The following is a 22,543-nucleotide window of genomic DNA, read 5'->3' on the forward strand; positions in this document are numbered from 1 at the left end:
AAAGATGTTTTTCGGTGGCTCCGGTCTTGACTCAACCTGACTTCGAAAAACCTTTTGTGATTGAAGTGGATGCCTCGGAGGTGGGGGTGGGAGCTGTTCTTTCACAGGGTCCAGAGACTCACCAATCTCAGACCTATTGCTTACTTCTCTAGGAAATTCTCCAAAACTGAATGCAACTACGACATAGGCAACCGGGAGCTCCTTGCCATAAAATGGGCATTTGATGAATGGAGACATTTTCTAGAGGGGGCTAAGCACAAAATCAAGGTCCTAACTGATCACAAAAATCTGGTGTATCTAGACAAGGCTAAGCGTCTTACTCCTCGCCAGGCTAGATGGGCTCTCTTCTTCACACGTTTTGATTTTGAAATAACTTTCAGACCTGGTTCCAAAAACGTAAGAGCTGACGCCTTGTCCCGTAGCTTTGAGACCAGCAATGTCCCTAGTGGGGAATCAGAGACTATTTTAGCTCTCGGGGTTGTGGTAGCCATTCTACAGCCCGATCTTGCTGCCCAAGTGGTAGAGTCTCAGTCCCTGGCCCCTAAGAACACCCCTGAGAATAAGCTCTTTGTTCCTCCTAACCTTCGTTTAAGAGTACTGGAGGAGACACATTGCTCAGTGTTGGCAGGTCATCCGGGCATAGCTGGCACTCAGTATCTGTTATCACGACATTATTGGTGGCCCTCGTGGGCTCGGGATACTAAATTGTTTGTAGAAGCCTGTGAGACCTGTGCCAGGTCCAAGGTACCTTGCAGACTCCCCGAGGGTCTGCTTTAACCCTTACCACTGCCTGCGAGACGTTGGACTCATGTCTCTATGGATTTCATCACCGATTTGCCCCCTTCCAGGGGGAAAACGGTGATTTGGGTCGTCATTGACAGATTTTCCAAGATGTGTCACCTCATTCCTCTTAGTAAACTCCCTAACGCTCGTACCCTAGCTTCCCTGTTTATTAACCATATCTTGAGTCTGCATGGGGTCCCTGAAAATATTGTATCCGATAGGGGCGTACAATTCGTATCGAAATTCTGGAAGGAATTCTGTGGTCGCTTAGGTATAACTTTGTCTTTTTCCTCCGCCTTTCATCCGCAATCCAATGGTCAAACCGAGAGGGTCAACCAATCACTGGAACAATTTTTAAGATGTTTTGTTGCAGGGTCACAAGACAAGTGGAAAGAGTACTTGCCTCTAGCTGAGTTTGCACTTAATAACCGAGAAAGTCAATCCCTCAAGATGTCGCCATTCTTTTGTAATTTTGGGTTTAATCCTAGATGTTCTTCAGTACATGCTGCCGAATCTGTTAACCCTTCTGCTGAAAAAATCTACAATAAACTGTGCACAGTTTGGGCCCAGGCTCTTCAGAACCTGGTTAAAGCCCAAGAAAGTTTTAAAAAACAATCTGATAAAAAACGTATATCTGGCCCAGAATATATGGTGGGGGATAAGGTATGGCTCTCTACTAGAAACTTAAGGTTAAAAGCCCTGTCTGGTAAACTTTCTCCAAAATACATTGGTCCTTATGTAATTATGAAAATCATTAACCCTGTGTCTTATCAGTTACAATTACCTAAGAGTTGGAAAATACATGATGTCTTTCATAAATCGCTGTTAAAGAAATATGTTAACCCTGTGTTGCCGTCTACTTCCCCTGCTCCCTTGGTCGTCCAAGGTGAACTGGAATACGAGGTGGAGAGAATTCTGGATTCTCGTTGGGTCCAGAGTTCTCTACAATATCTTGTACACTGGAAGGGATTTGGTCCGGAAGAACGGACTTGGGTGGCGAGCAAAGACATGCATGCACCTCGTCTGGTTAGACAATACCACATGCGTAACCCTTCCAGGCCGGGTCCTTTGGGTGAGGGTCCTGAGGCCCCTCATAAGAGGGGGGGTACTGTTAGGAATGTGACTTTATGCTCCTCAGTCCATGTCGGGTGGCCAAGGAAGCGCTGAGTTTATGTCTGCTGTTGCACTGGTTTTGTGTCTGAATTGTGTTTCACTTCTCAACCACACCTGCCTGGCCTGTCAGACTTCTGGCAGTGTAGGGGTTACTGCACTGCTAGGTCTGTTCAGCTGAGCTTGATGCTGGGATCTGGGCTGCTCCAATCAGCTGCCAGACCTGGTCTTTTTTCCTGGATAAAAAGCAGTCAGATCCTCTGTTCCCTGCTGGTTATTAGTTATTTCTAGTCCCAGCTCCCCTGCTCCTTTCCCAGCGTTCCCTGTCCTAATCCCCTTGCTATTGCTCTGCCCGTGTTCTGACCTCTTGCTTGACATTTGACTATCCGCTCTCCTTCTGATTTTGTACTGCGTTGTCTGTTTGGTTTTGACCCTGCTAGTTGACTATCCTCCATTGTGTTTTGTTTGTCTGTCTACGTTTTGTGTATCCACCTACGCAGTGTAGGGACCGACTCCGTGGTTGTCCGCGACTGTTTAGGGTCGACTGAGGCAAGTAGGCAGGTGACAGTGGGTGGGTTCAGATCTAGGGCCCACTGTCTTTTGTCATGTCTACGCCTGCCAGTCCTGACAGCAACACAGCGGATTGACTTCGATGTTAGTGATCATGTTCCTGTATGCGTTCCTCGATATCTTGTGACAGAGTTCTCCTGTGACTACAATTGTTCTCATCTTAAAGGGGTTATCCAGTGCTGACCAGAAGTGACCAGATATTCCTACTCTCCAGCATATTATCTGTAACTACTGTACCTTGTCCTGTTAGACAGCGTTTCCCAATTGGGGTGCCGCGGCACACTGGGGTGCCAGCAGAACCCGCCAGGGGTGAAGCGGGATCCCGGTGGGAATAGTGACACTGTCACTTTAAGCATCCCCAGAAGCTGCGGACGCGCAGCTTCTCGGGATGCACAGATTACTTTGATGTTCCGCCCGCACTGTGAGCGGGCGGAACATTAAAGTGAGCAGAATGTAGGAATACTTCATTTTCTCCCATAGGCCGCCGGCACTTTCTGCCAGCAGCCTATGGGACACCGGGACGTGACCTCTCCGGCAGGCGTGATGATGTGACGTCGGGGAGGTCCTGTCCCCGCGGCTCACAAGATGGAGCCAGAAGAGAAGAGCAGCTCCCTGCGGTGGATTAGGTGAGTAGGATGTTTGTTTTGTTTTAATAACTATTTGTGGACAGCAGTATGGAGGCATATGATGGGGGCATATGATGGGAGGCATAGCATGGGGGGCATAGCAGGAGACATATCATGGGGGGCATAGCAGGAGGCATATCATGGGGGGGCATATCATGGGAGGCATATCATTGGGGGCATAGCAGGAGGCATATCATGGGGGCATAGCATTAGGCCTATCATGGGGGGCATAGCAGGAGGCATATCATCGGGGGCATATCATGGGAGGCATATCATTGGGAGCATAGCAGGAGGCATATCATGGGGGGCATAGCAGGAGGCATATCATGGGGGGCATAGCAGCAGGCATATCATGGGGGGCATAGCAGGAGGCATATCATGGGGGGCATAGCAGGAGGCATATCATGGGGGGGCATATCATGGGAGGCATATCATTGGGGGCATAGCAGGAGGCATATCATGGGGGCATAGCATTAGGCCTATCATGGGGGGCATAGCAGGAGGCATATCATCGGGGGCATATCATGGGAGGCATATCATTGGGAGCATAGCAGGAGGCATATCATGGGGGGCATAGCAGGAGGCATATCATGGGGGGCATAGCAGCAGGCATATCATGGGGGGCATAGCAGGAGGCATATCATGGGGGGCATAGCAGGAGGCATATCATGGGGGGCATTACTAGGGGCATATCATGGGGGGCATAGCAGGAGGCATATCATGGGGGGCATTACTAGGGGCATAGCAGGGGGCATTATTGGTATAAGGGGGAATATCATGGGGCACTATTAGTATAATGGAGGCATATGGGGGGGGGCATTCTTACTATATGGGTAGGGGCACAGCAGGGGTGATACATATCAAGGCAACCCACATTCCTACTCGCTTTACTGCACAGGACACCAAACAGCACAGTTACTATGGGAGCCTATAGGAGGGAGAAAGGAAAGGAAGTTGGTAGAAATGTGCGGAGCCTAATTTGTTTGTCTCGCAGGTTCAGAAGACCTGAAACGTAGCTGGAAGAAATCATCATAGTAGTCTGGGCCGGAGATCAAAGAAGACGTCGTCTGTGAGTCACTGAATGATGGTTTTTGTATTTTGTAGAACATTATTTGGTAGGGGTGCCCCGAGCTCATTTTTTTTCCCAAGGGGTGCCCCGAGGTGGAAAAGGTTGGGAAACACTGCTGTAAGAGACTGTGTGTGATTTTTGTATAGAAACTGATCAGTAAAACATAGCAAAGTTTGCACATAGCGCAGACGGTCAAAAAAGCCCAAGCTTGCGCAGAAATTGGGTGACTTTTTATTGTTTTTTGCATCCCACTGACCATATGGGTATTATGCAAGGGGAGGCATGCTCATAAATTAAGGCTCAGCATGGAGTTATTTAAGCCTGAAATATATATGACAATTTGAAGCTTGCATAGATTTCGGCCAAGGCTCCTGAAGCAACATGAATGAGAGGGGGATTTGAAAGAACATAACTCTTGATACATTTCTCCCCTTAAATTGTTTCAAGGAAGTGTCAGTAGTCATTCACGTGCACTCGGTATGGCTATGTTCACACGACGTCAAAAAAAGAAAATTTAAATCTATTTAAAAAGATGTCCGTTATTTAATGGATTTCAATGCAACGCATTGAAGTCAATGGAATAACAGACGTCCAATGCAAACAGTGTAAAAAATGATGGATGACAATTATTTTCGGACATCATTTGACAGCGGACGTTATTTTTTAGTTGTTCACACAGTTTTTTCTTTTCCCACCGTCCGGCATGTGTGTGGTACGCTAGCATTACCATTTTGCCAGGTCACACACACACTACTGCACCCAGCTAGCCCTGCACTACACCACCTGTTGCAGCCCTTTGTGCTCACCACAGCAGCAGCATGCTCTTACTTTATACTCCCCAGCCCTTCACAATAATTAAATGACCCCAAGACCATTTGAAATACTGAAATCCCAATCCATTTTAGATTCCTAACAATCAGTTATACAACGTTTCATTGATAATAGATGATTATTTCGAGTCCATGCAGGCAGCAAGTTTTGTAAATGTATGTACAATAATAAAGGGAGTAGATGCAATTGGGTAATTCTTTAAATACTTTTGAAAAGATCTTAAGTATGGCCGCACCTTGCAATTTGAGTTTCTTGTACAGAGTTACATGTACATGGGTTTATTGTGTACTGTTTGTATCTATGTATGTCAGTATAATAATAATATATCTACATATTATGGGTTTTATATCTTTCTTTATATTCTCATCCACAGGAAGCAGCCATGACTAATTATAAACCGGTATGAATTTAACATTTTTTTACTTGTGGACTATACTAAAGTTGGTGAATTCTATATTGTCATACTAAAGACTATTTATTTTTATAGAGACAGCCCTATGAAGCAATTTTTCATGCAAATTTTGGAGTATATCAAAGTGTCACCATCATAGGACACATTCCTGACAACTCAAAGAAGTATGTTTCTTCTTGGATTACCAGTAATTAGAGTTTGTATAGTGGATAAATAAAGTACCATAAAATGTAGTATGCTCGGAGTTGGACAAACCTACCAAAGTTTTAACCCCTTCCTGACAACTGACTTACATGTATAACAAATGTCAGAGTAAATGAGGTGGGCTCAGGAGCTGCTATCTGTATTGAGACTCATTTTAAGCTGCAGGGATCGATCTGTGTTAATAGCGACTGTGGCATTTATATGGTTAGTAGCTAGTCCTTTGCTGTCTCCAATGCCCATTGAACCCAAACCCCATAACACAATTGTGGGGTGTCATTCTGTTGTCACCGCAGTAAAGAAGCCTTTGAAAACCTCCATGGTTGCTGCATTTGTCTGTTTATTACACCCTTGTAAAGGCAGGAGATAATAGGAGATCACAAAAATGACACTACATTGCAGTGCATTACCATTGAAGTAAACCTCAATTGCCTGTACAGGTCACCTAAGAGAATTTATCATGTAAATTTAAAAGAAAAAGTTTGAGAAAATGTTTCTCTCTTGATGAAACTGAAATTAAACGTATAGGAGAACAAATAACATACTCACCTACCTCCGATTCTAGGACACTGTAGCTGCCAGTGATCAGCTGAGTAGGTGGCTCCTGCTGACTCAATAGGGGACATTTATTAAGACTTATTCGTACATTATTCACACATAAAGCCCTACCCCCCAATTAAGGATGAGCGAACCGAACCGTAACGAACCAGATTCGTTACAAACTTTGGAAAAAGTTTGGTTCGTCACCGAACCGAACTTTTAGAAAGTTCGTAACCAATCTGGTTAGAATAACAATAACAAATAAAATCACAGAATAGACAAGTCCAAGACATCTTAAGAAAGTGAGGCAAACACCTCTGGAATGCATCTGGGAAAGCAGGGAAGCAGTATTACAGGGAACGGTATTACCAGGGTTATTGATCCCTGTCAATAATAGTGCACCCTGTGATAGTTAATATTTAATTAATAAAAAAATTTTTGTTCTAAAAAAGCTATTTTCTTTGTTTAATAGCATAATTAAAATGAATCAATGCTTTTGCATTTAATATACTGTTAATAAAAAAATAAATATATAAATAAATGTGTATGTATATATAGATAGATAGATAGATTTACAGTATATTTAATTGAAAAAGCATGTAATCGTTTTAATTATGCTATTGAACAATGTGCGAAAATGTGCTTTATTAATTAAATATTAACAAATACAGGGAGCTGTATTAGTGCCGGCAATTACTATTGCCGATAATACAGTTCAATATAATACTTAATTAATACTTTACTTTAGTTAAAACAGCAAATGTTTCTTCTAAATATGAAATTTTTTTATCACAATATCAAAATTAAAAGAAACATTTAGATTTATATGTCCGCCCAGCTGATTGGCTGAGCAGACATATAAAGAGCTGGAGCCGACACACTGATCTTAGTGTGCCGGGGACCGCCGAAGAGACAAGACCTGGGAGGGTGAGTATAAAGCTTACCCTGTATGTATATATAGGCTTACCCTGTATGTATACTGCACCAATCCCAGCAAGGAAGGGGGGTCACTTAACCCCTTCCTTGCTGGTATGGGTGCAGTCTGACATCAGTCTGGCCTCCAAGGGGTTAAGTGTGGACCCTTACTTAACCCCCTGGGGGCCAGGTTGTTCAGTATGGCACCCAAAGGGTTAAGGGGGATGCAATGCATCCTCCTTTAACCTCTTGGGTACCACACTGTAAACAGCAATCTGTAAAGATGCTGTATACTGTAAGGTGCACAACATTGCTCACAATGATGGGTGGTGTGCTCCTGTTTGTGTGCTTTTTGTGTGTTTCTCCCTTTTTGTTTTTCAGATATTGGTATCCTGTGGATTACGACTGATTTGGTGGACTACGTCGATGACCAGCTGTTGTTTGGAATAGTTTTTTTTTTTTTATAAAATGGTCAACAAGGGATGTGGGAGCATTTTTATTTGAATAAAAAATATTTTTCACTTGTGTCTTGTCTTTATTTCTTTACTATAGAGACTTAGTAGTGGAAGCCGTCTAGTAGACAGAATCCATTGCTAAGTTGGGGCTTAGTGTTAGCCGGTATAAAATGGCTAACACTAACCCCTCTTTATTACCCCAGTACCCAATGCCACCAGGGCTACTGGGAAGAGCCGGGTGCCAGTGGTACAAGAGCGTCAAAGTTAGAGCTCCTGGAAAGGGCGGCAGCAGGCTGGTAATATTAAGGCTGGGGAGGGCCAAAACAAATAGCCCTTCCCACTCTTGTGTTACTAGGCTGCTGTTGCTTTGTTTTTAACCCGGCTGTTTATGAAAATAGCTGGAACCCTACACGTTTTTTATTTTATTTTTTTAAATAAATAAATAATTTTAAAAAACCACGTAGGGTTCCTCCTATTTTCATAACCAGCCGGGTTAAATACCAAGCAACAGCAGCCTAGTAACACCAGGGTGGTAAGGGCCATTTGTTTTGGTCCTCCCCAGCCTTAACATTACCAGCCTGCTGCCACCCAGTCCAGGAGCCCCAATTTTAATGCTCCGGGATCACTGGCACCTGGCTCTTCTCAGTACCACCCCTGGTGGCATTGGGTACTGGGGTAATAATGGTGGTGTAAGTGTTAGCCTATTTATACCGGCTAACACGAAGCCGTGACTTAGTAATAGATTCCGACTATTAGACGGCTTCCACTACTTAGTCTATATAGTAAAGAAATAAAGACAAGACACCAGTGAAAAATATTTTTTATTCAAATAAACAGACCCCCAAACCCCTTGTTGACAATTTTATAAAAAAAAAATCCAAACAACCGCTGGTCATTGACGTAGTCCACCGAATCCATCATAATCCACAGGATACCGATATTTGAAAAACAAAAGGGGAGAAACACACAAAACACACAAACAGGAGCACAACACCCTTCATTGTGAGCGGTGTTGTGCACCTTACAGTATACAGCATCTTTACAGATCGCTGCTTACAGTGTGGCACCCAAGGGGTTAAAGGAGGATGCATTGCATCCCCCTTAACCATTTGAGTGCCATACTGACCAATATGGTCCCCAGGGGGTTAAGAAAGGGTTCCCACTTAACCCCTTGGAGGCCAGACTGATGTCCGACTGCACCCATACCAGCAAGGAAGGGGTTAAGTGACCCCCCTTCCTTGCTGGGATGGGTGCAGTGCAGGGGAGGGGGTGGGGGACAGCTTTATACTCACCCTCCCAGGTCTTGTCTCTTCGCCGATCCCCAGCACACTGAGCTCAGTGTGTTGGCTCGGCTCTTTATATGTCCGCTCAGCCAATCAGCTGGGCGGACATATAATCTAAATGTTTCTTCTAACTTTGCTATTGTGATAAAAAAAAAATTGCATAATTGGAAGAAACATTTGCTGTTTTAATTTAAGTATTAATTAAATATTATATTGAACTGTATTATCGGCAATAGTAACTTCCGGCATTAACCCGTTCTAAGAAAGCTATTATCATTGTTCAATAGCATAATTAATACGAATCAATGCTTTTTCAATTAAATATACTGTAAATATATATATATGTATATATATATATATATATATATATATATATATAGTGGCGGTCTTTGGCACCAAGCACCCCAAGCGATCGCTTGGGGCCCCCAACATCCAGGGGGGCCCCCACGCCCCGCTCTTGTGCTCAAGACCGCTGGACAGGGCGGCTGCCCCGCTCGCTGCTGCCATCTGAACTGTAACTATGAGCAATCGTAATGAGCGCTCATAGTTACATGCAGCAGCACTGACAGGGCGGGAGACATTGGCTCCCTTCCTGTCAGTCACTCTTGTGGCCGCAGGAAGGGTTTTCCCTGCAGTCACAAGTGGCAGTTTTGTCCTTGTGGTGCCGGCGCTCCAGTAACATCACTGGAGCATCGGCGCCAAGACAAGGGGAGTGCGGCCTCTTGTGATCGCAGGGAAAACCCTTCCACAAGAGTAAAGAGAAGAGGAGACGCCCGGAACCCAGGTGAGTATAAGTGTTTGCTTTATTGTGTTATATACTATATGGGAGGGGGAGCACACAGGGGTCTGTTTAACTGGGGGAGAGCACATCAGGGGTCTGTATAAATGGAGGGAGCACACAGGGGGGCTATATAACAGGGGGAGCACACAGGGGGCTATAGACTACTGGGGCTTCACAGAGGGGTCTATATACTAGTGGGGGCAGCACACGGGGGTCTATATACTACTTGGGGCAGCAGAATGGGGTCTATATACAACTTGAAGAGCACACAGGAGGTCTATATCCAAGTGAAGGGGCACACAGGGGGGCTATATACTACTGGGGGAGCACACAGGGGTCTATATACTACTGTTGGGGCACACAGGGGGTCTATATACTACTGGGGGAACATACAGGGGGTCTATATACTACTTGTGAGGCACACAGGTGGTCTATATATAACTGGGGGAGCAAAACGGGGTCTGTATACTACTGGGGCAGCGCACAAGGGGTCTTTATAATACTGGTGGGGCACACAGGGGGTCTATATACTACTGGGGGAACCACACAGGGGGTTTATATACTACTGGAGGAGCACACATGGGTCTATATCCATGTGTTGGAGCACACAGGGGGCCTATATACTAGTGGGGGAGCACACAGGGGGTATATACAACTGGGGATAGCACACAGGGGGTCTATATACAACTGGGGCAGCACACAGGAGGTCTGTATACTTCTGGGGGAGCACACGGGGGGCTATATATAACTGGGGGAACACACGGGTCTACATACTACTGGGGGAAACAAACAAGGGGTATATACTACTGGGGGCAGGACACAAGGGGTATATACTATTGGGGGCAGCACACAAGGAGTATATATTACTGGCGGTAGCACACAAGGGGTATATACTACTGGGGGCAACACACAGCGGTCTATTGTTTTGGAACGCGTGTCGAGGGGGGGCCCCAGACATAACTTCGCTTGGGGCCCCAAAAATGCCAAGACCGCCCCTGTATATATATATACACACATTTATTTATATATTTATTTATTTTTATTAACAGTATATTTTATTTGCAAAAGCATTGATTCGTTTTAATTATGCTATTGAACAATGTGCTTTATTAATTAAATGTTAACAATTACCGGGTGCGGTATTATTGCCGGCAATTGCTATTCGCTCATCTGTAGTCCAGTATAATCACTTACACCTTGGCAAATTTTTTTTCACTATTTTTGCACTTTGATTTTTTCCACTTTTTTCTTTGTAATAGCAACTGCAACTAAACGAAATTATACCCTATCAGACTCCCACTATTGTAGCTGCAATTATTCAGCCGTTATAGCAAGGTTCGTTTTAGGTTCGGTTCGTATGAAGCCAGATCGAACAGAACTGAACTTTTCAAAAGTTCGTTCATCCCTACCCCCAATCACCTTGCAGGAATTACTAACTGGTGTGCGCCTCTTAGTAAATTAGGTAATACCTCCGGAGCAGGTGTACATTTTTTATGGTTTATGATTTTTTACAGCCATAAATCATGATATACGTATCAGGCAATGGTAGAGGCCATGCCTCCTCCTAAACCATTTTGTAAGTGCCAGTGGAAGATTTGGTAAATGGGAACCTGCCAGCACCTGGACCGGACCTGAGGTGCTGACAGAGTAGTCAGGGTTGCTATCCCCTTGTGAGCATGGTACTTGTAGTAAAAATGTTCGTGCAGTAGATTCTGAGCAGTCTTGCATCTCCTACTGTAATCAAAAGTCAAAGTGGAGTAGTGGCTTGGTGTCTGTGCCCCACTTTGGTACACCTCACCACTACTTCCTTCTCCCTCTTTTTGATGAATATTTACTGCTGGTGGGCCTCCTGCTCGATGTTGTCGATGATGTGTATGCATCCCCCAAGCCGCTGACCTCGCAGGCCGTGCGTTGGTGCTATTGCTGCTTGTGCACGCAGCATAGCCCAGAAGAGCGGCGGAGGCAGTGATGCCACCAAGAGAGTCATGACCTATGGCGCATGCGCAAATGAGAATAGTCAGAGCACGTGGCCCCGGAGATCAGCGGCCTGGGAAACACACGCACAGCAATGGCAATAACATCGAGGAGGAGGCCCGGCCACAGTATATATGCATCAGAAAGAGGGAGGAGGAAAGAACGATTAGGCATGCCAAAGTGAGGCACAAACACCAAGCCACTACTCTTCTTTCACTCTTGATTACAGTAGGAGACCCAAGATTGCTCAGAATCTACTGCATAGACATATTTAAAACAAGTACAGGAGATCATTTATAATTTTTTTAAATTTATTTTTATATCAATAAAGTCTCCATGCCATAGATCAATATACATTTAACACAAATCTTCAACATTAAAATCAGTTGTCACTGTCTCTTTTCTAGGTTTAGCGTAAATCTTTTAAAAAGCCAAACTGGCGAGATTTACTTTCATGTGAATATTCGTTTGGATGAAAACAAAATAGTAAGAAATAGTTTCCTAGATGGCTCCTGGGGTACAGAGGATTGGGATAAGTCAGTCACGGGCTTCGAACGTGGGAAAGACTTTATGGTAAGAACAATTAATGTTGTCAAAACTTATTGATAAAAAACATGGCTTCTTTTTTCCAACAATAGTGCCATACCTGTGTACAGGTCATGTATGGTACTGCAACTCAATACAGCTATTGTTACACCCATGCATATGTGTTAAATGTGTTTGTTTTTTTTAGTTTATATTATGTATAAATATTATATTATAAAAATATAAATAAATTATAAATATTTTTTTAGTATATATTATTTAGTTTAAATTATATTATTATTATTTTTTATAATTATATTATGAGAAAATATAGTTTACATGCAGAGTAAGGTTTATGCAGGCCAGGAAGGTCAGTCAATCTAAGCAGGTGGATGGGCCAGGAGGTTCGGGAATAAGAGATGGCGACTGTAGACAGGCTGTACAGCAGCTGGAACTGAACTGTTTCGACGTTACAACCTCATCAAGTCAGGTCATGCACCACTGCTCTCTGGGACTTGAGGAGAGAGACCTGAAGTGCCTGGAGGGTGGACCCCGATAGTTTCAATTGCTGTCACTTCATTACACTGCAATGTGAGTAGTGAGTGACAATTTCTTGTGTGCTCTGTCCTCCCACTGTATGTCCTCTCTCCCATTGATGCGTCCTCCTCCCAGGGCCGGTGATAAGACTAAATTTAGATGTTGACCTTATCTATGGAGACAAGTCACAACCCAGGTATAGGATGTTTTCAGATTTAGAGATAGCAGCTGCAGTTCTGCTTACACCTTGAAATTACAGACACAGACATCTAATGTATGTATCAGTAATGCAAGTTTGGGAAGCGCCTCCTTTATTAATTTGTGTTAACTTTTATAAACAGAATATGGGGCGGTACTACTTATGCATAGTGTTTTCACAAGAAATATGTAAACATTCAATACAGGCGGGTTTTAAAGTCACAAGACACATACATGTCACACTCTAATAGGTCATTCCATAAATGGTAGCAGTTTCCTGTTCTGCGCAGTCAGGCTAGCACAACGTGTTGTTTTCCATAAATTGTTTAAAGATTACTGTCTTTCTCTTGCTTGTGTATTGTGACTACAATGATCACGCTCTGATCATCTACTAATTCAGAGGCCTGTATATAGGTGTAGTCATATAGGAACAGTGCAAGTAGGTAAAATCACATCACCTAGCCTTATTAGCCGGCCTTAGGGGTGTGTGAGCAGTGCGACCGCACAGGGTGCTGTGCACTCCCAGCAGGAAGGGGACACCCCCTAAGCCTATATGTCTGTCCTCCGTCTCGCACAATAGCCTTGCTGAGAGTAAGCAAGGAGGCAGCTCCTCTCCCCTGAACATGTGACTGCAGCCTGGCCCTATCCCCCGTTCCCCACAGCGTCTCTCAGCTCACAGATGCCCATAACCCCGCACCCTCTCCCGACGGAGATAACAGCAGTGTGATCCTCCGCTCTACCTCCTCCTCCTCATGGGCAGAGACATCCTCCACTACTACTGCTGTGTGAGTATATGTATGTATCTGTCTGTGTGTATGTCTGTGTGTTAGTGGGGGGTGTGTGTGTGTGTGTGTTAGTGCTCATGTGTGGCTGAGTATAACTACAGCTCCCAGCATACCCTGACGGCCTGTGTATAACTACAGCTCCCAGGAAACCCTGACGGCCTGTGTATAACTACAGCTCTCAGCATGCCCTGACAGCCTGTGTAGAACTACTACTACTCCCAGCATGCCCTCACAGCCTGTGTATAACTACAGCTCCCAGCATGCCCTGACAGCCTATGTATAACTACAGCTCCCAGCATGCCCTGACAGCCTATGTATAACTACAGCTCCCAGCATGCCCTGACAGCCTATGTATAACTACAGCTCCCAGCATGCCCTGACAGCCTATGTATAACTACAGCTGTCTGCATGTCCTGACAGCCTATGTATAACTACAGCTCCCAGCATGCCCTGACAGCCTGTGTAGAACTACAGCTGTCTGCATGTCCTGACAGCCTATGTATAACTACAGCTCCCAGCATGCCCTGACAGCCTGTGTAGAACTACAGCTCCCTGCATGTCCTGACAGCCTGTGTAGAACTACTACTCCCAGCATGTCCTGACAGCCTGTGTAGAACTACTACTCCCATCATGTCCTGACAACCTGTGTAGAACTACTACTCCCAGCATGCCCTGACAGCCTGAGTAGAACTACTACTCCCAGCATGCCCTGACAGCCTGTGTAGAACTACTAGTCCCAGCATGTCCTGACAGTCTGTGTAGAACTACTACTCCCACCATGTCCTGACAGCCTGTGTAGAACTACTAGTCCCAGCATGTCCTGACAGCCTGTGTAGAACTACTACTCCCACCATGTCCTGACAGCCTGTGTAGAACTAATACTCCCAGCATGCTCTGACAGCCTGTGTAGAACTACAGCTCCCAGCATGCCCTCACAACCTGTGTATGACTACAGCTGTCTGCATGTCCTGACAGCCTGTGTAGAACTACTACTCCCAGCATGTCCTGACAGCCTGTATGTGTATAACTTCTACCCCCAGCCTTTATGTGTATAACGACTTCTCCCAGCATGCCCTTACATCCCGTCACCCCCAGCTGCCCCAGTCCCTCTCAGTCCCACTCAGTCACCCCCAGCTCCCCGAAAAAAAATTAAACGTGTGCACTCCTTTTGGATCCCTTTTTCCATTGACTTCCACATATATATATATATATATATATATATATATATATATATATATAGATACGTTTTTTTTTTTTTTTTTTTAAATGTACGTTAAAAGTAACCATTTAAAAACTGATACGTTACATGGACAGCAAAGAAGCAGCCCTAATGTGGTTGGCCGCTGTGTATCAGGTCACTGGTCACCAGGAGCAGATAAACTTTACCATAACTTTACCATAACAGCCCCAGGCTGTTCAGCAAACTTGCCTCCCCGCCTTACTAACACTGGCAGCACTAGTTTAGTGTTCACAATATGGGATAAATGTCATATTGCATACCTCTGCATACCTCTAATTTTTTTTTTTATGAAAAATGATGATCAGGCAGCTCAGGTGCCATTGTCTCTACTCCATGCTGTCTGCTAGTCAGGGAGAGCGTTAGGGAATGAATTAGCGTTCCAGTAGGTAGGAATACTAGCGAAAGAACCAAACAGCCCTTGTAAGGGCTTAAAATCGTTTTTTTTTTTTTTTGTATTACACCAGACTGCTGGCTGGGACTTGCAGCTACCACGATTTCAGCAGCACACTGTGATGATCGGCTGCTGGCAGAAAGGGGACATTAGGTGTTGCATACAGACCCCTAAGAAGTGCTAAGTGTACTCTTTTATTATTTTGCGGCTGGTGGTGCTGCTGTCGTACATTGTATTGCTGTGATTTGTAGTAAATCTGCATAGAACTTCACTGCTCATTGTCCTGTGTAACAGGTGTCATAGACCACAGACCACCACTCACACACAGACTCTAAACGACAGCCGCCAAATACTAGTGTGACCACCAGTATATTTTCTGATTTCTGTCTTTCGGGGGCTCGGTTCACACGTTGTAACAGTGCGGCTGTATTTGCGGCTGTAATTGTGCGGCGGTATTTTTGGTGGTTCGTGTGTATGCTTGGAAGTATAGGATATGCGGCTGCACAGTGCACACTATGTCTGAATCTACGGCCCTATCGTAAACGGACCCGTAAAAAATGAACAAGACCATTGTTTGCGGCTAAACATGCGGCCGAGGATTGACAGGCGGTCCGTACGGAGTACTTCAAAAATAGCCGGCAATGATGCCGAATGCCGATGCCTCTAATAGTTAATATATTAAATTACTAAAACACATTTTCTTTGTAATCAAGACACTTTCGTTGGTCAATAATTTATTTCTAACGAATCCATCATTTTGCAATTAAATATACTGTTAAAAAAAATAGATATATAAATAAATGTATATTTATATATATATTTATTTTTTGACAGTATATTGAATTGCACAATGATGGATTCATTAGAATTAAATTATTGACCAACGAAACTGTATTTATTTCAACGAAAATGTGTTTTATTAATTAAATATTAATTAGTACAGGAAGCTCCATAAGCCGTTAATTCATATGCCGGCAATAGAGCTTTCTGTACTAATCATCACTTTACTTTAATGAAAACATCAAATGTTTCTTCTAATTATGTTGTGACAATAGCATTATTAGAAGAAACATTTAGAATTATATGTGCGCTCAGCTGATTGGCTGATCGGCTCAGCGCACATATAATGAGCCGGTCCGCAGTACAGTCACTTCATTGTGCTGCGGACCAGCGAAGAGACAACATCGGGGTGAGTATAGAGCTCTCCCCACCCCCTCCCCAGCACTGCACCCCTCCCAGCAAGGAAGGGGGGGTCAGTTAACCCCTTCCTTGCTGGGATGGGTGCAGTCTGACATCAGTCTGGCCCCCAGGGGGTTAAGGGGGATGCAATACATCCTCCCTTAACCCCTTGGGGGTCAGACTGTAAGCAGCGATCTGTAAAGATGCTGCATACTGTAAGGAGCACAACACCGCTCACAATGATGGGTGTTGTGCTCCTGTTTGTGTGTTTTTTGTGTGTTTCTCCCTTTTTGTTTTTCAGATATCGGTATCCTGGGGATTACGTCGGATTCCATGGACTACGTCGATGACCAGCGGTTGTTCTTTGAATTTTTTTAATAAAATGGTCAATGAGGGGTGTGGGGGTGTTTTTATTTGAATAAAAAATATTTTTAACTTGTGTCTTGTCTTTATTTCTTTACTTTATAGACTTAGTAGTGGAAGCCGTCTAATAGACGGAATCCATTACTAAGTTGGGGCCTAGTGTTAGCGGGTATAAAATGGCTAACACTAACCCCCTATTATTACCCCAGTACCCAATGCCACCAGGGGTACTGGGAAGAGCCGGGTGCCAGTGGTCCCGGAGCGTCAATATTGGCGCTCCTGGACCGGGCGGCAGCAGGCTGGTAAGATTTAGGCTGGGGAGGGCCTAAACCAATGGCTCTTCCCACCCTGGTGTTACCAGGCTGCTGTCGTTTGGTTTTTAACCCGGCTGGTTATAAATATAGGGGGGACCCTATGCGGGTTTTTTTTAAAATAAATAAATAATTAAAAAAAAACGCATAGGGTCCCCCCTATTTTTATAACCAGCCGGGTTAAAAACCAAACGACAGCAGCCTGGTAACACCAGGGTGGGAAGAGCCATTGGTTTAGGCCCTCCCCAGCCTAAATCTTACCAGCCTGCTGCCGCCCGGTCCAGGAGCGCCAATATTGACGCTCCGGGACCACTGGCACCCGGCTCTTCCCAGTACCCCTGGTGTCATTGGGTACTGGGGTAATAATAGGGGGTTAGTGTTAGCCATTTTATACCCGCTAACACTAGGCCCCAACTTAGTAATGGATTCCGTCTATTAGACGGCTTCCACTACTAAGTCTATAAAGTAAAGAAATAAAGACAAGACACAAGTTAAAAATATTTTTTATTCAAATAAAAACACCCCCACACCCCTCATTGACCATTTTATTAAAAAAATTCAAAGAACAACCGCTGGTCATCGACGTAGTCTATGGAATCCGACGTAATCCCCAGGATACCGATATCTGAAAAACAAAAAGGGAGAAACACACAAAAAACACACAAACAGGAGCACAACACCCATCATTGTGAGCGGTGTTGTGCTCCTTACAGTATGCAGCATCTTTACAGATCGCTGCTTACAGTCTGACCCCCAAGGGGTTAAGGGAGGATGTATTGCATCCCCCTTAACCCCCTGGGGGCCAGACTGATGTCAGACTGCACCCATCCCAGCAAGGAAGGGGTTAAGTGACCCCCCTTCCTTGCTGGGAGGGGTGCAGTGCAGGGGAGGGGGTGGGGAGAGCTCTATACTCACCCCGATGTTGTCTCTTCGCTGGTCCGCAGCACAATGAAGTCACTGTACTGCAGACCGGCTCTTTATATGTGCGCTCAGCCGAACAGCCAATCAGCTGAGCGCACATATAATTCTAAATGTTTCTTCTAATAATGCTATTGTCATAACATAATTAGAAGAAACATTTGATGTTTTCATTAAAGTAAAGTGATGATTAGTACAGAATGCTCTATTGCCGGCATATGAATTACCGGCTTATAGAGCTTCCTGTACTAATTAATATTTAATTAAGAAAACACATTTTTGTTTAAATAAATACAGTTTCTTTGTTCAATAATTTAATTCTAACGAATCCATCATTGTGCAATTCAATATACTGTCAAAAAATAAATATATATATAAATATACATTTATTTATATATATATTTATTTTAACAGTATATTTAATTGCAAAATGATGGAATCGTTTACATTTAATTATTGAACAATAAAAGGGACTTTATTAGACAGAAAATGTGTTTTATTAATTCAATATATTAACCATGAGAGACATCGGCTATAGTGCAGAGGATCGCAAACCCCGGTAATAGCGATTCATGTAAACTGTTTCCCTGCTTTCCCAGATGCATCCAGAGGTGTTTCCATCACTTTCTTAAGATTTTATTTGTTATTTTTAGTTGAACCAGATTTCCAAGTAAATGACCGTATGTTTTGAGCCGCATGTCTATTTTTTCCCACGGCCGGAGTTTCACCCGCACATTTACAGCCGCATAAAAAATACAGCCGCACAGTTACAGCGTGTGAACCCAGCCTAAAAGAGGTATTCCACTGGGAAATGTTAGACATTCTGCGAACTAAGGCAAAAACAACTAAAACATTTATGTCTAAATGGAAACAGTTTATGATTCATGACTTCACTACGGAGGAAAGAGAAACAATAATAAATCAGTTTAAAGATAGCACATGGTATTGCATGGCCGCCCAAAAAGGGACCCTGGGAGCACTCCAACTGTCTTAATCTTTACTTTTCTCTACTTTATAGATTTACTTTTGATATTCTGCTGATAGTACTTTTATAAATGCTGAAATTACAACATACTTGAGGTGACAATGTTTTGTTGTTGTTTTACTGTTGCTTTTTAGTAATACTTTCTTGTATAAGATTTATTCATACATTTTCCATATTCTGTAAAATGGTTATTTTTACGACTCTTTATGTCATCTTTATCAATAATGAATACTACCCTGTATGCTTCTTAACTTGAAATACCATCAATAAAACATCTTTAAAAAAAAAAAAAAAGAGTAACATCAGACCCGAGTCCAGGTAGTAGGTTCTGCAATTACATAAATCAAAATGTAACTATAGACTCTAACTCATTCAAACACACAGTGCTGTTACATCCCCATATCACCTTTCTATGTGATGTTATTCTTTGTTATTTCTGTCTTGTTCCTCCTTTAGTCTGTTGCTCAGTGAGCAGACTGGACAGGCCTTCAGCTCCCTACACATGACTCCCATTTCCCAGCAGTTCCCAGCTCCTCCCTGTGGTCTTGTGTTTCATTTCTCCATTGATGGTTCTGGCAGAAACTTTTCGGAGCCTTAATATCCACATTACACACCCACTGACTGACAGCTGCAGCTAAGTAGCGTGTAAATGTAAAAAGTAGTGGTTACCATATTGGTACCTATACCACTCACCACCACCCCAAACTGCAATTAACTTTTTCTGTTTGTTTTCCTCTGAATAATGTATAATACCTGTGGGCACCAGTAAGTAAAAATCTGTCTTTTCTATGTATTATTTACTTCCAGATGGAAATCAAGAATGAAGGAAGCAGTATTGCAGTGTATGTTAACGGAATACTCCGTTTCAGCTTTAACCATCGCAAGCCTTTCAACGAAATTGATATTGTTGAACTATTTGGAGATTTCAAGTTGTACTGTCTCCAGTTCTAACTCCCAGCAAAATACAAAAATTTTTCCTTAAGAAGTCTTTACCAGATCTATCATTGTCTCTATATCTTAATACCAGTCTAAGTCAAAGATAGAATACACTGAGACATGTTGGTAACATTACACTTACATGTCACTCATGGAGGATCTTTCTTTCGGCTAACGTTTTCTTGGTTTACGCTTCCATAATGTGATGACAGGATCGGCTTCTCTCACCCTCCTTATCCCATCAGTTATAGACGTCTCCAGCATTAAATGATCTTCAGGGTGGGTTCACACGAAATCCGCTGCGATTCCCAGTACTGTCCGTTTGTATGGGTTTACATACTTTCAGCGGATTTTTTATTAATCAGCGAGTATGTAAATACTTTACCAGTCCGTGCTCCGGCTTGCTTCTGTGGCTGCCCGCTACTAGTGTCCCGCTCAGCCAGTCAGTGCCTGCGGCGGGACAGTGAGTGGCACATCAGGGAATCGGAAGCCACAGAAGCAGGACATTAAAGTATTCACCGGGCCACGGCGGGTTAAAGGGGACGGGGTTTACGTACTCAACTCAGAATGAAAAATCCTCTGCAAGTATGTAAACCCATACCAACTGACAGTACTGGGATTCGCAGCAGAATTTGCGGCGAACTTGTAGCGTGAAATCCGCTGCGATTTCTGTTTGTGTAAGCCCACCCTAATGGTGGAATTTTGACAGCTAAGTATTTCTGATCTTATATATGATCTCTATAAACCAATGGCTTCCTCTGGTGCACTCTTGTGGTAAACCGCTATGTCTTTCTATTTTATGCGGCATAATCTCCTCCTATAAGCTATGACATGGATTGTATTTCACCACACAATAAATGCATTAAATCCCATATACCGTCTCTGGTGCTTTATATTAAAATGGAATGTGATCTCAGTCTTTATCAGTTAGTAGGTTTAGGAGCTCAGAATCCACAAACCACACCCAGAAATACCCCAACCAGTGACAAGCCACACCCACAATAGGCCACACCCGCACAAACTACACCCCAATAAGCCACACCTCTCATCAATCAAAGCCAAAGTATTCTGGGGGGGGGGGGGGAATCAAATGTTGGCAACTATGCAGTACTTATCAGCTATTGTATGTCCTGCAGGAAGTGGTGTGTTCTTTCCAGTGTGACACAGTGCTCTCTGCTGCCACCCCCAGGGGTGGGCAAATAACACTTCTGGCCACAGTGACGAGTGCCTCAGAAGTGCCCCCTTTTTCTACACTGCAAGACTATATAGAGACTTCTTCTATTACATTGAGCACTACCGCAAGATACAACAGCTAAAGGTCCTCCCTGTTATCTAGGCACACACCTTGTAAAGGCTTAAATATTAAATATTTATTTTCAAATTTCTGAAAATCTGAAAGTAAAAAATGTGATAGTTTACTGCAAGACACATTTCAAGTCAAGCGTTATGTGAACAATAACATTTGTTAAAAAAGTGTTTTATAAAACAAAATCCTATGAATTAAAACAAAATGTTAATAAAAAGTATAATACTTCAGTTACATTTTTCATTTTTATGATTAAAACATAAATATAGGACAGATATATTTAACCCATTGAGGACACAGGACCAGTATGCTGGTCCTGATAAGCGGGCTGTTGCTGCTTTAGGAGAAGCGTAGTGGTCCTGCAGTTAAAGGAAAACTCCGGCCATAAAAAAAACTATTTTTAAATATGTTATTTCATAAGCAAAGTTAGACAAGTTCCTAATATGCACTAATTATTGGAAATGCACATATAGTTTTATTTCCCTCAGTTTACTAGATCAGACAGGCTTCAATTTCTCTAAGAAAAAAAGGTGAAGTCACAAATCCCCCGTCTATACCTACAGGTTCAAACAGGGGGCGCATTATATATAGACATTACATGTAAGGACCATTCCTGTGCTTTCTGCTCAAAATTAAGCTACCCCCCCCCAGGTTTCCCCCCCAACATTTACCCCCCCCCCCCAGCCTGATCCAAACGGAAGTAGCAGCCTTGTCCCGTGCAGCTTTTCTATATGGCAGTCCCCTTGCCCTATGCATTGCCGAAGCAGCAGGAGAGAGGCAGAGGGGACCGCCATAGAGCTTCATGGGAATGGGTTGCTACTTCTAATGGGATCGGGCGGTTGGAGTTGTTTGGGGGGCTAGTGGATAGCACTTTGGGCTCCTGTCAGGGTGGGGGGCGAGCTGGGTGGTGTGCTGTTCACTACAATGCATAGGACACAGGGACCACCGTAGAGAAGAGCTGCACGGGACGGGGCTGCTATTTCTGATAAGATCTGGTGGCCGGGGGTGTTTGGGGCTTCTGTCAGGATGGTGTTGATGGTGGTGGGGTGTTGGCGGGCAAGCTGTGTGTGTGTGTGGGGGGGGGGGGTTAGCTAAATTTTGAGCAGAAAGCACAGGAATGGCCCTTACTTACATGGAATGTCTATGTATACTGCGCCCCCTGATGGACCTTGGAAGTATAGCAGGGGGATTCTTGCCGTCACCTTTCTTTTTAGAGAAATTGAAGCCTGCCTGATCTACTAAATTCAGGGAAATAGTACTATATGTGCGTTTTCCATAATTAGTGTATACAGTGATACCTTAGTTTAAGAGTAACTTGG

The 22,543-nt window shown here is 43.7% G+C and overlaps 1 protein-coding gene across 1 annotated transcript in view; it reads left to right on the top strand.

The window, feature by feature from the left end:
• LOC138769664 (galectin-4-like) overlaps positions 1 to 20,784 on the top strand; it is a 45,685-nt gene extending 24,901 nt beyond the window's left edge. Inside the window, exons 2-5 of the mRNA XM_069948272.1 lie at positions 5,363 to 5,389; positions 5,477 to 5,565; positions 11,958 to 12,123; positions 19,790 to 20,784. Coding sequence (XP_069804373.1) covers positions 5,372 to 5,389; positions 5,477 to 5,565; positions 11,958 to 12,123; positions 19,790 to 19,933 — 417 coding nt within the window. The 5' untranslated portion in view covers positions 5,363 to 5,371 and the 3' untranslated portion in view covers positions 19,934 to 20,784. The remainder of the gene's footprint in view (positions 1 to 5,362; positions 5,390 to 5,476; positions 5,566 to 11,957; positions 12,124 to 19,789) is intronic.
• Positions 20,785 to 22,543: the final 1,759 nt, after the last annotated feature.

This window comes from Dendropsophus ebraccatus, chromosome 12 (assembly GCF_027789765.1).
Source record: "Dendropsophus ebraccatus isolate aDenEbr1 chromosome 12, aDenEbr1.pat, whole genome shotgun sequence".
Classification (NCBI taxonomy): Eukaryota; Metazoa; Chordata; class Amphibia; order Anura; family Hylidae; genus Dendropsophus; species Dendropsophus ebraccatus.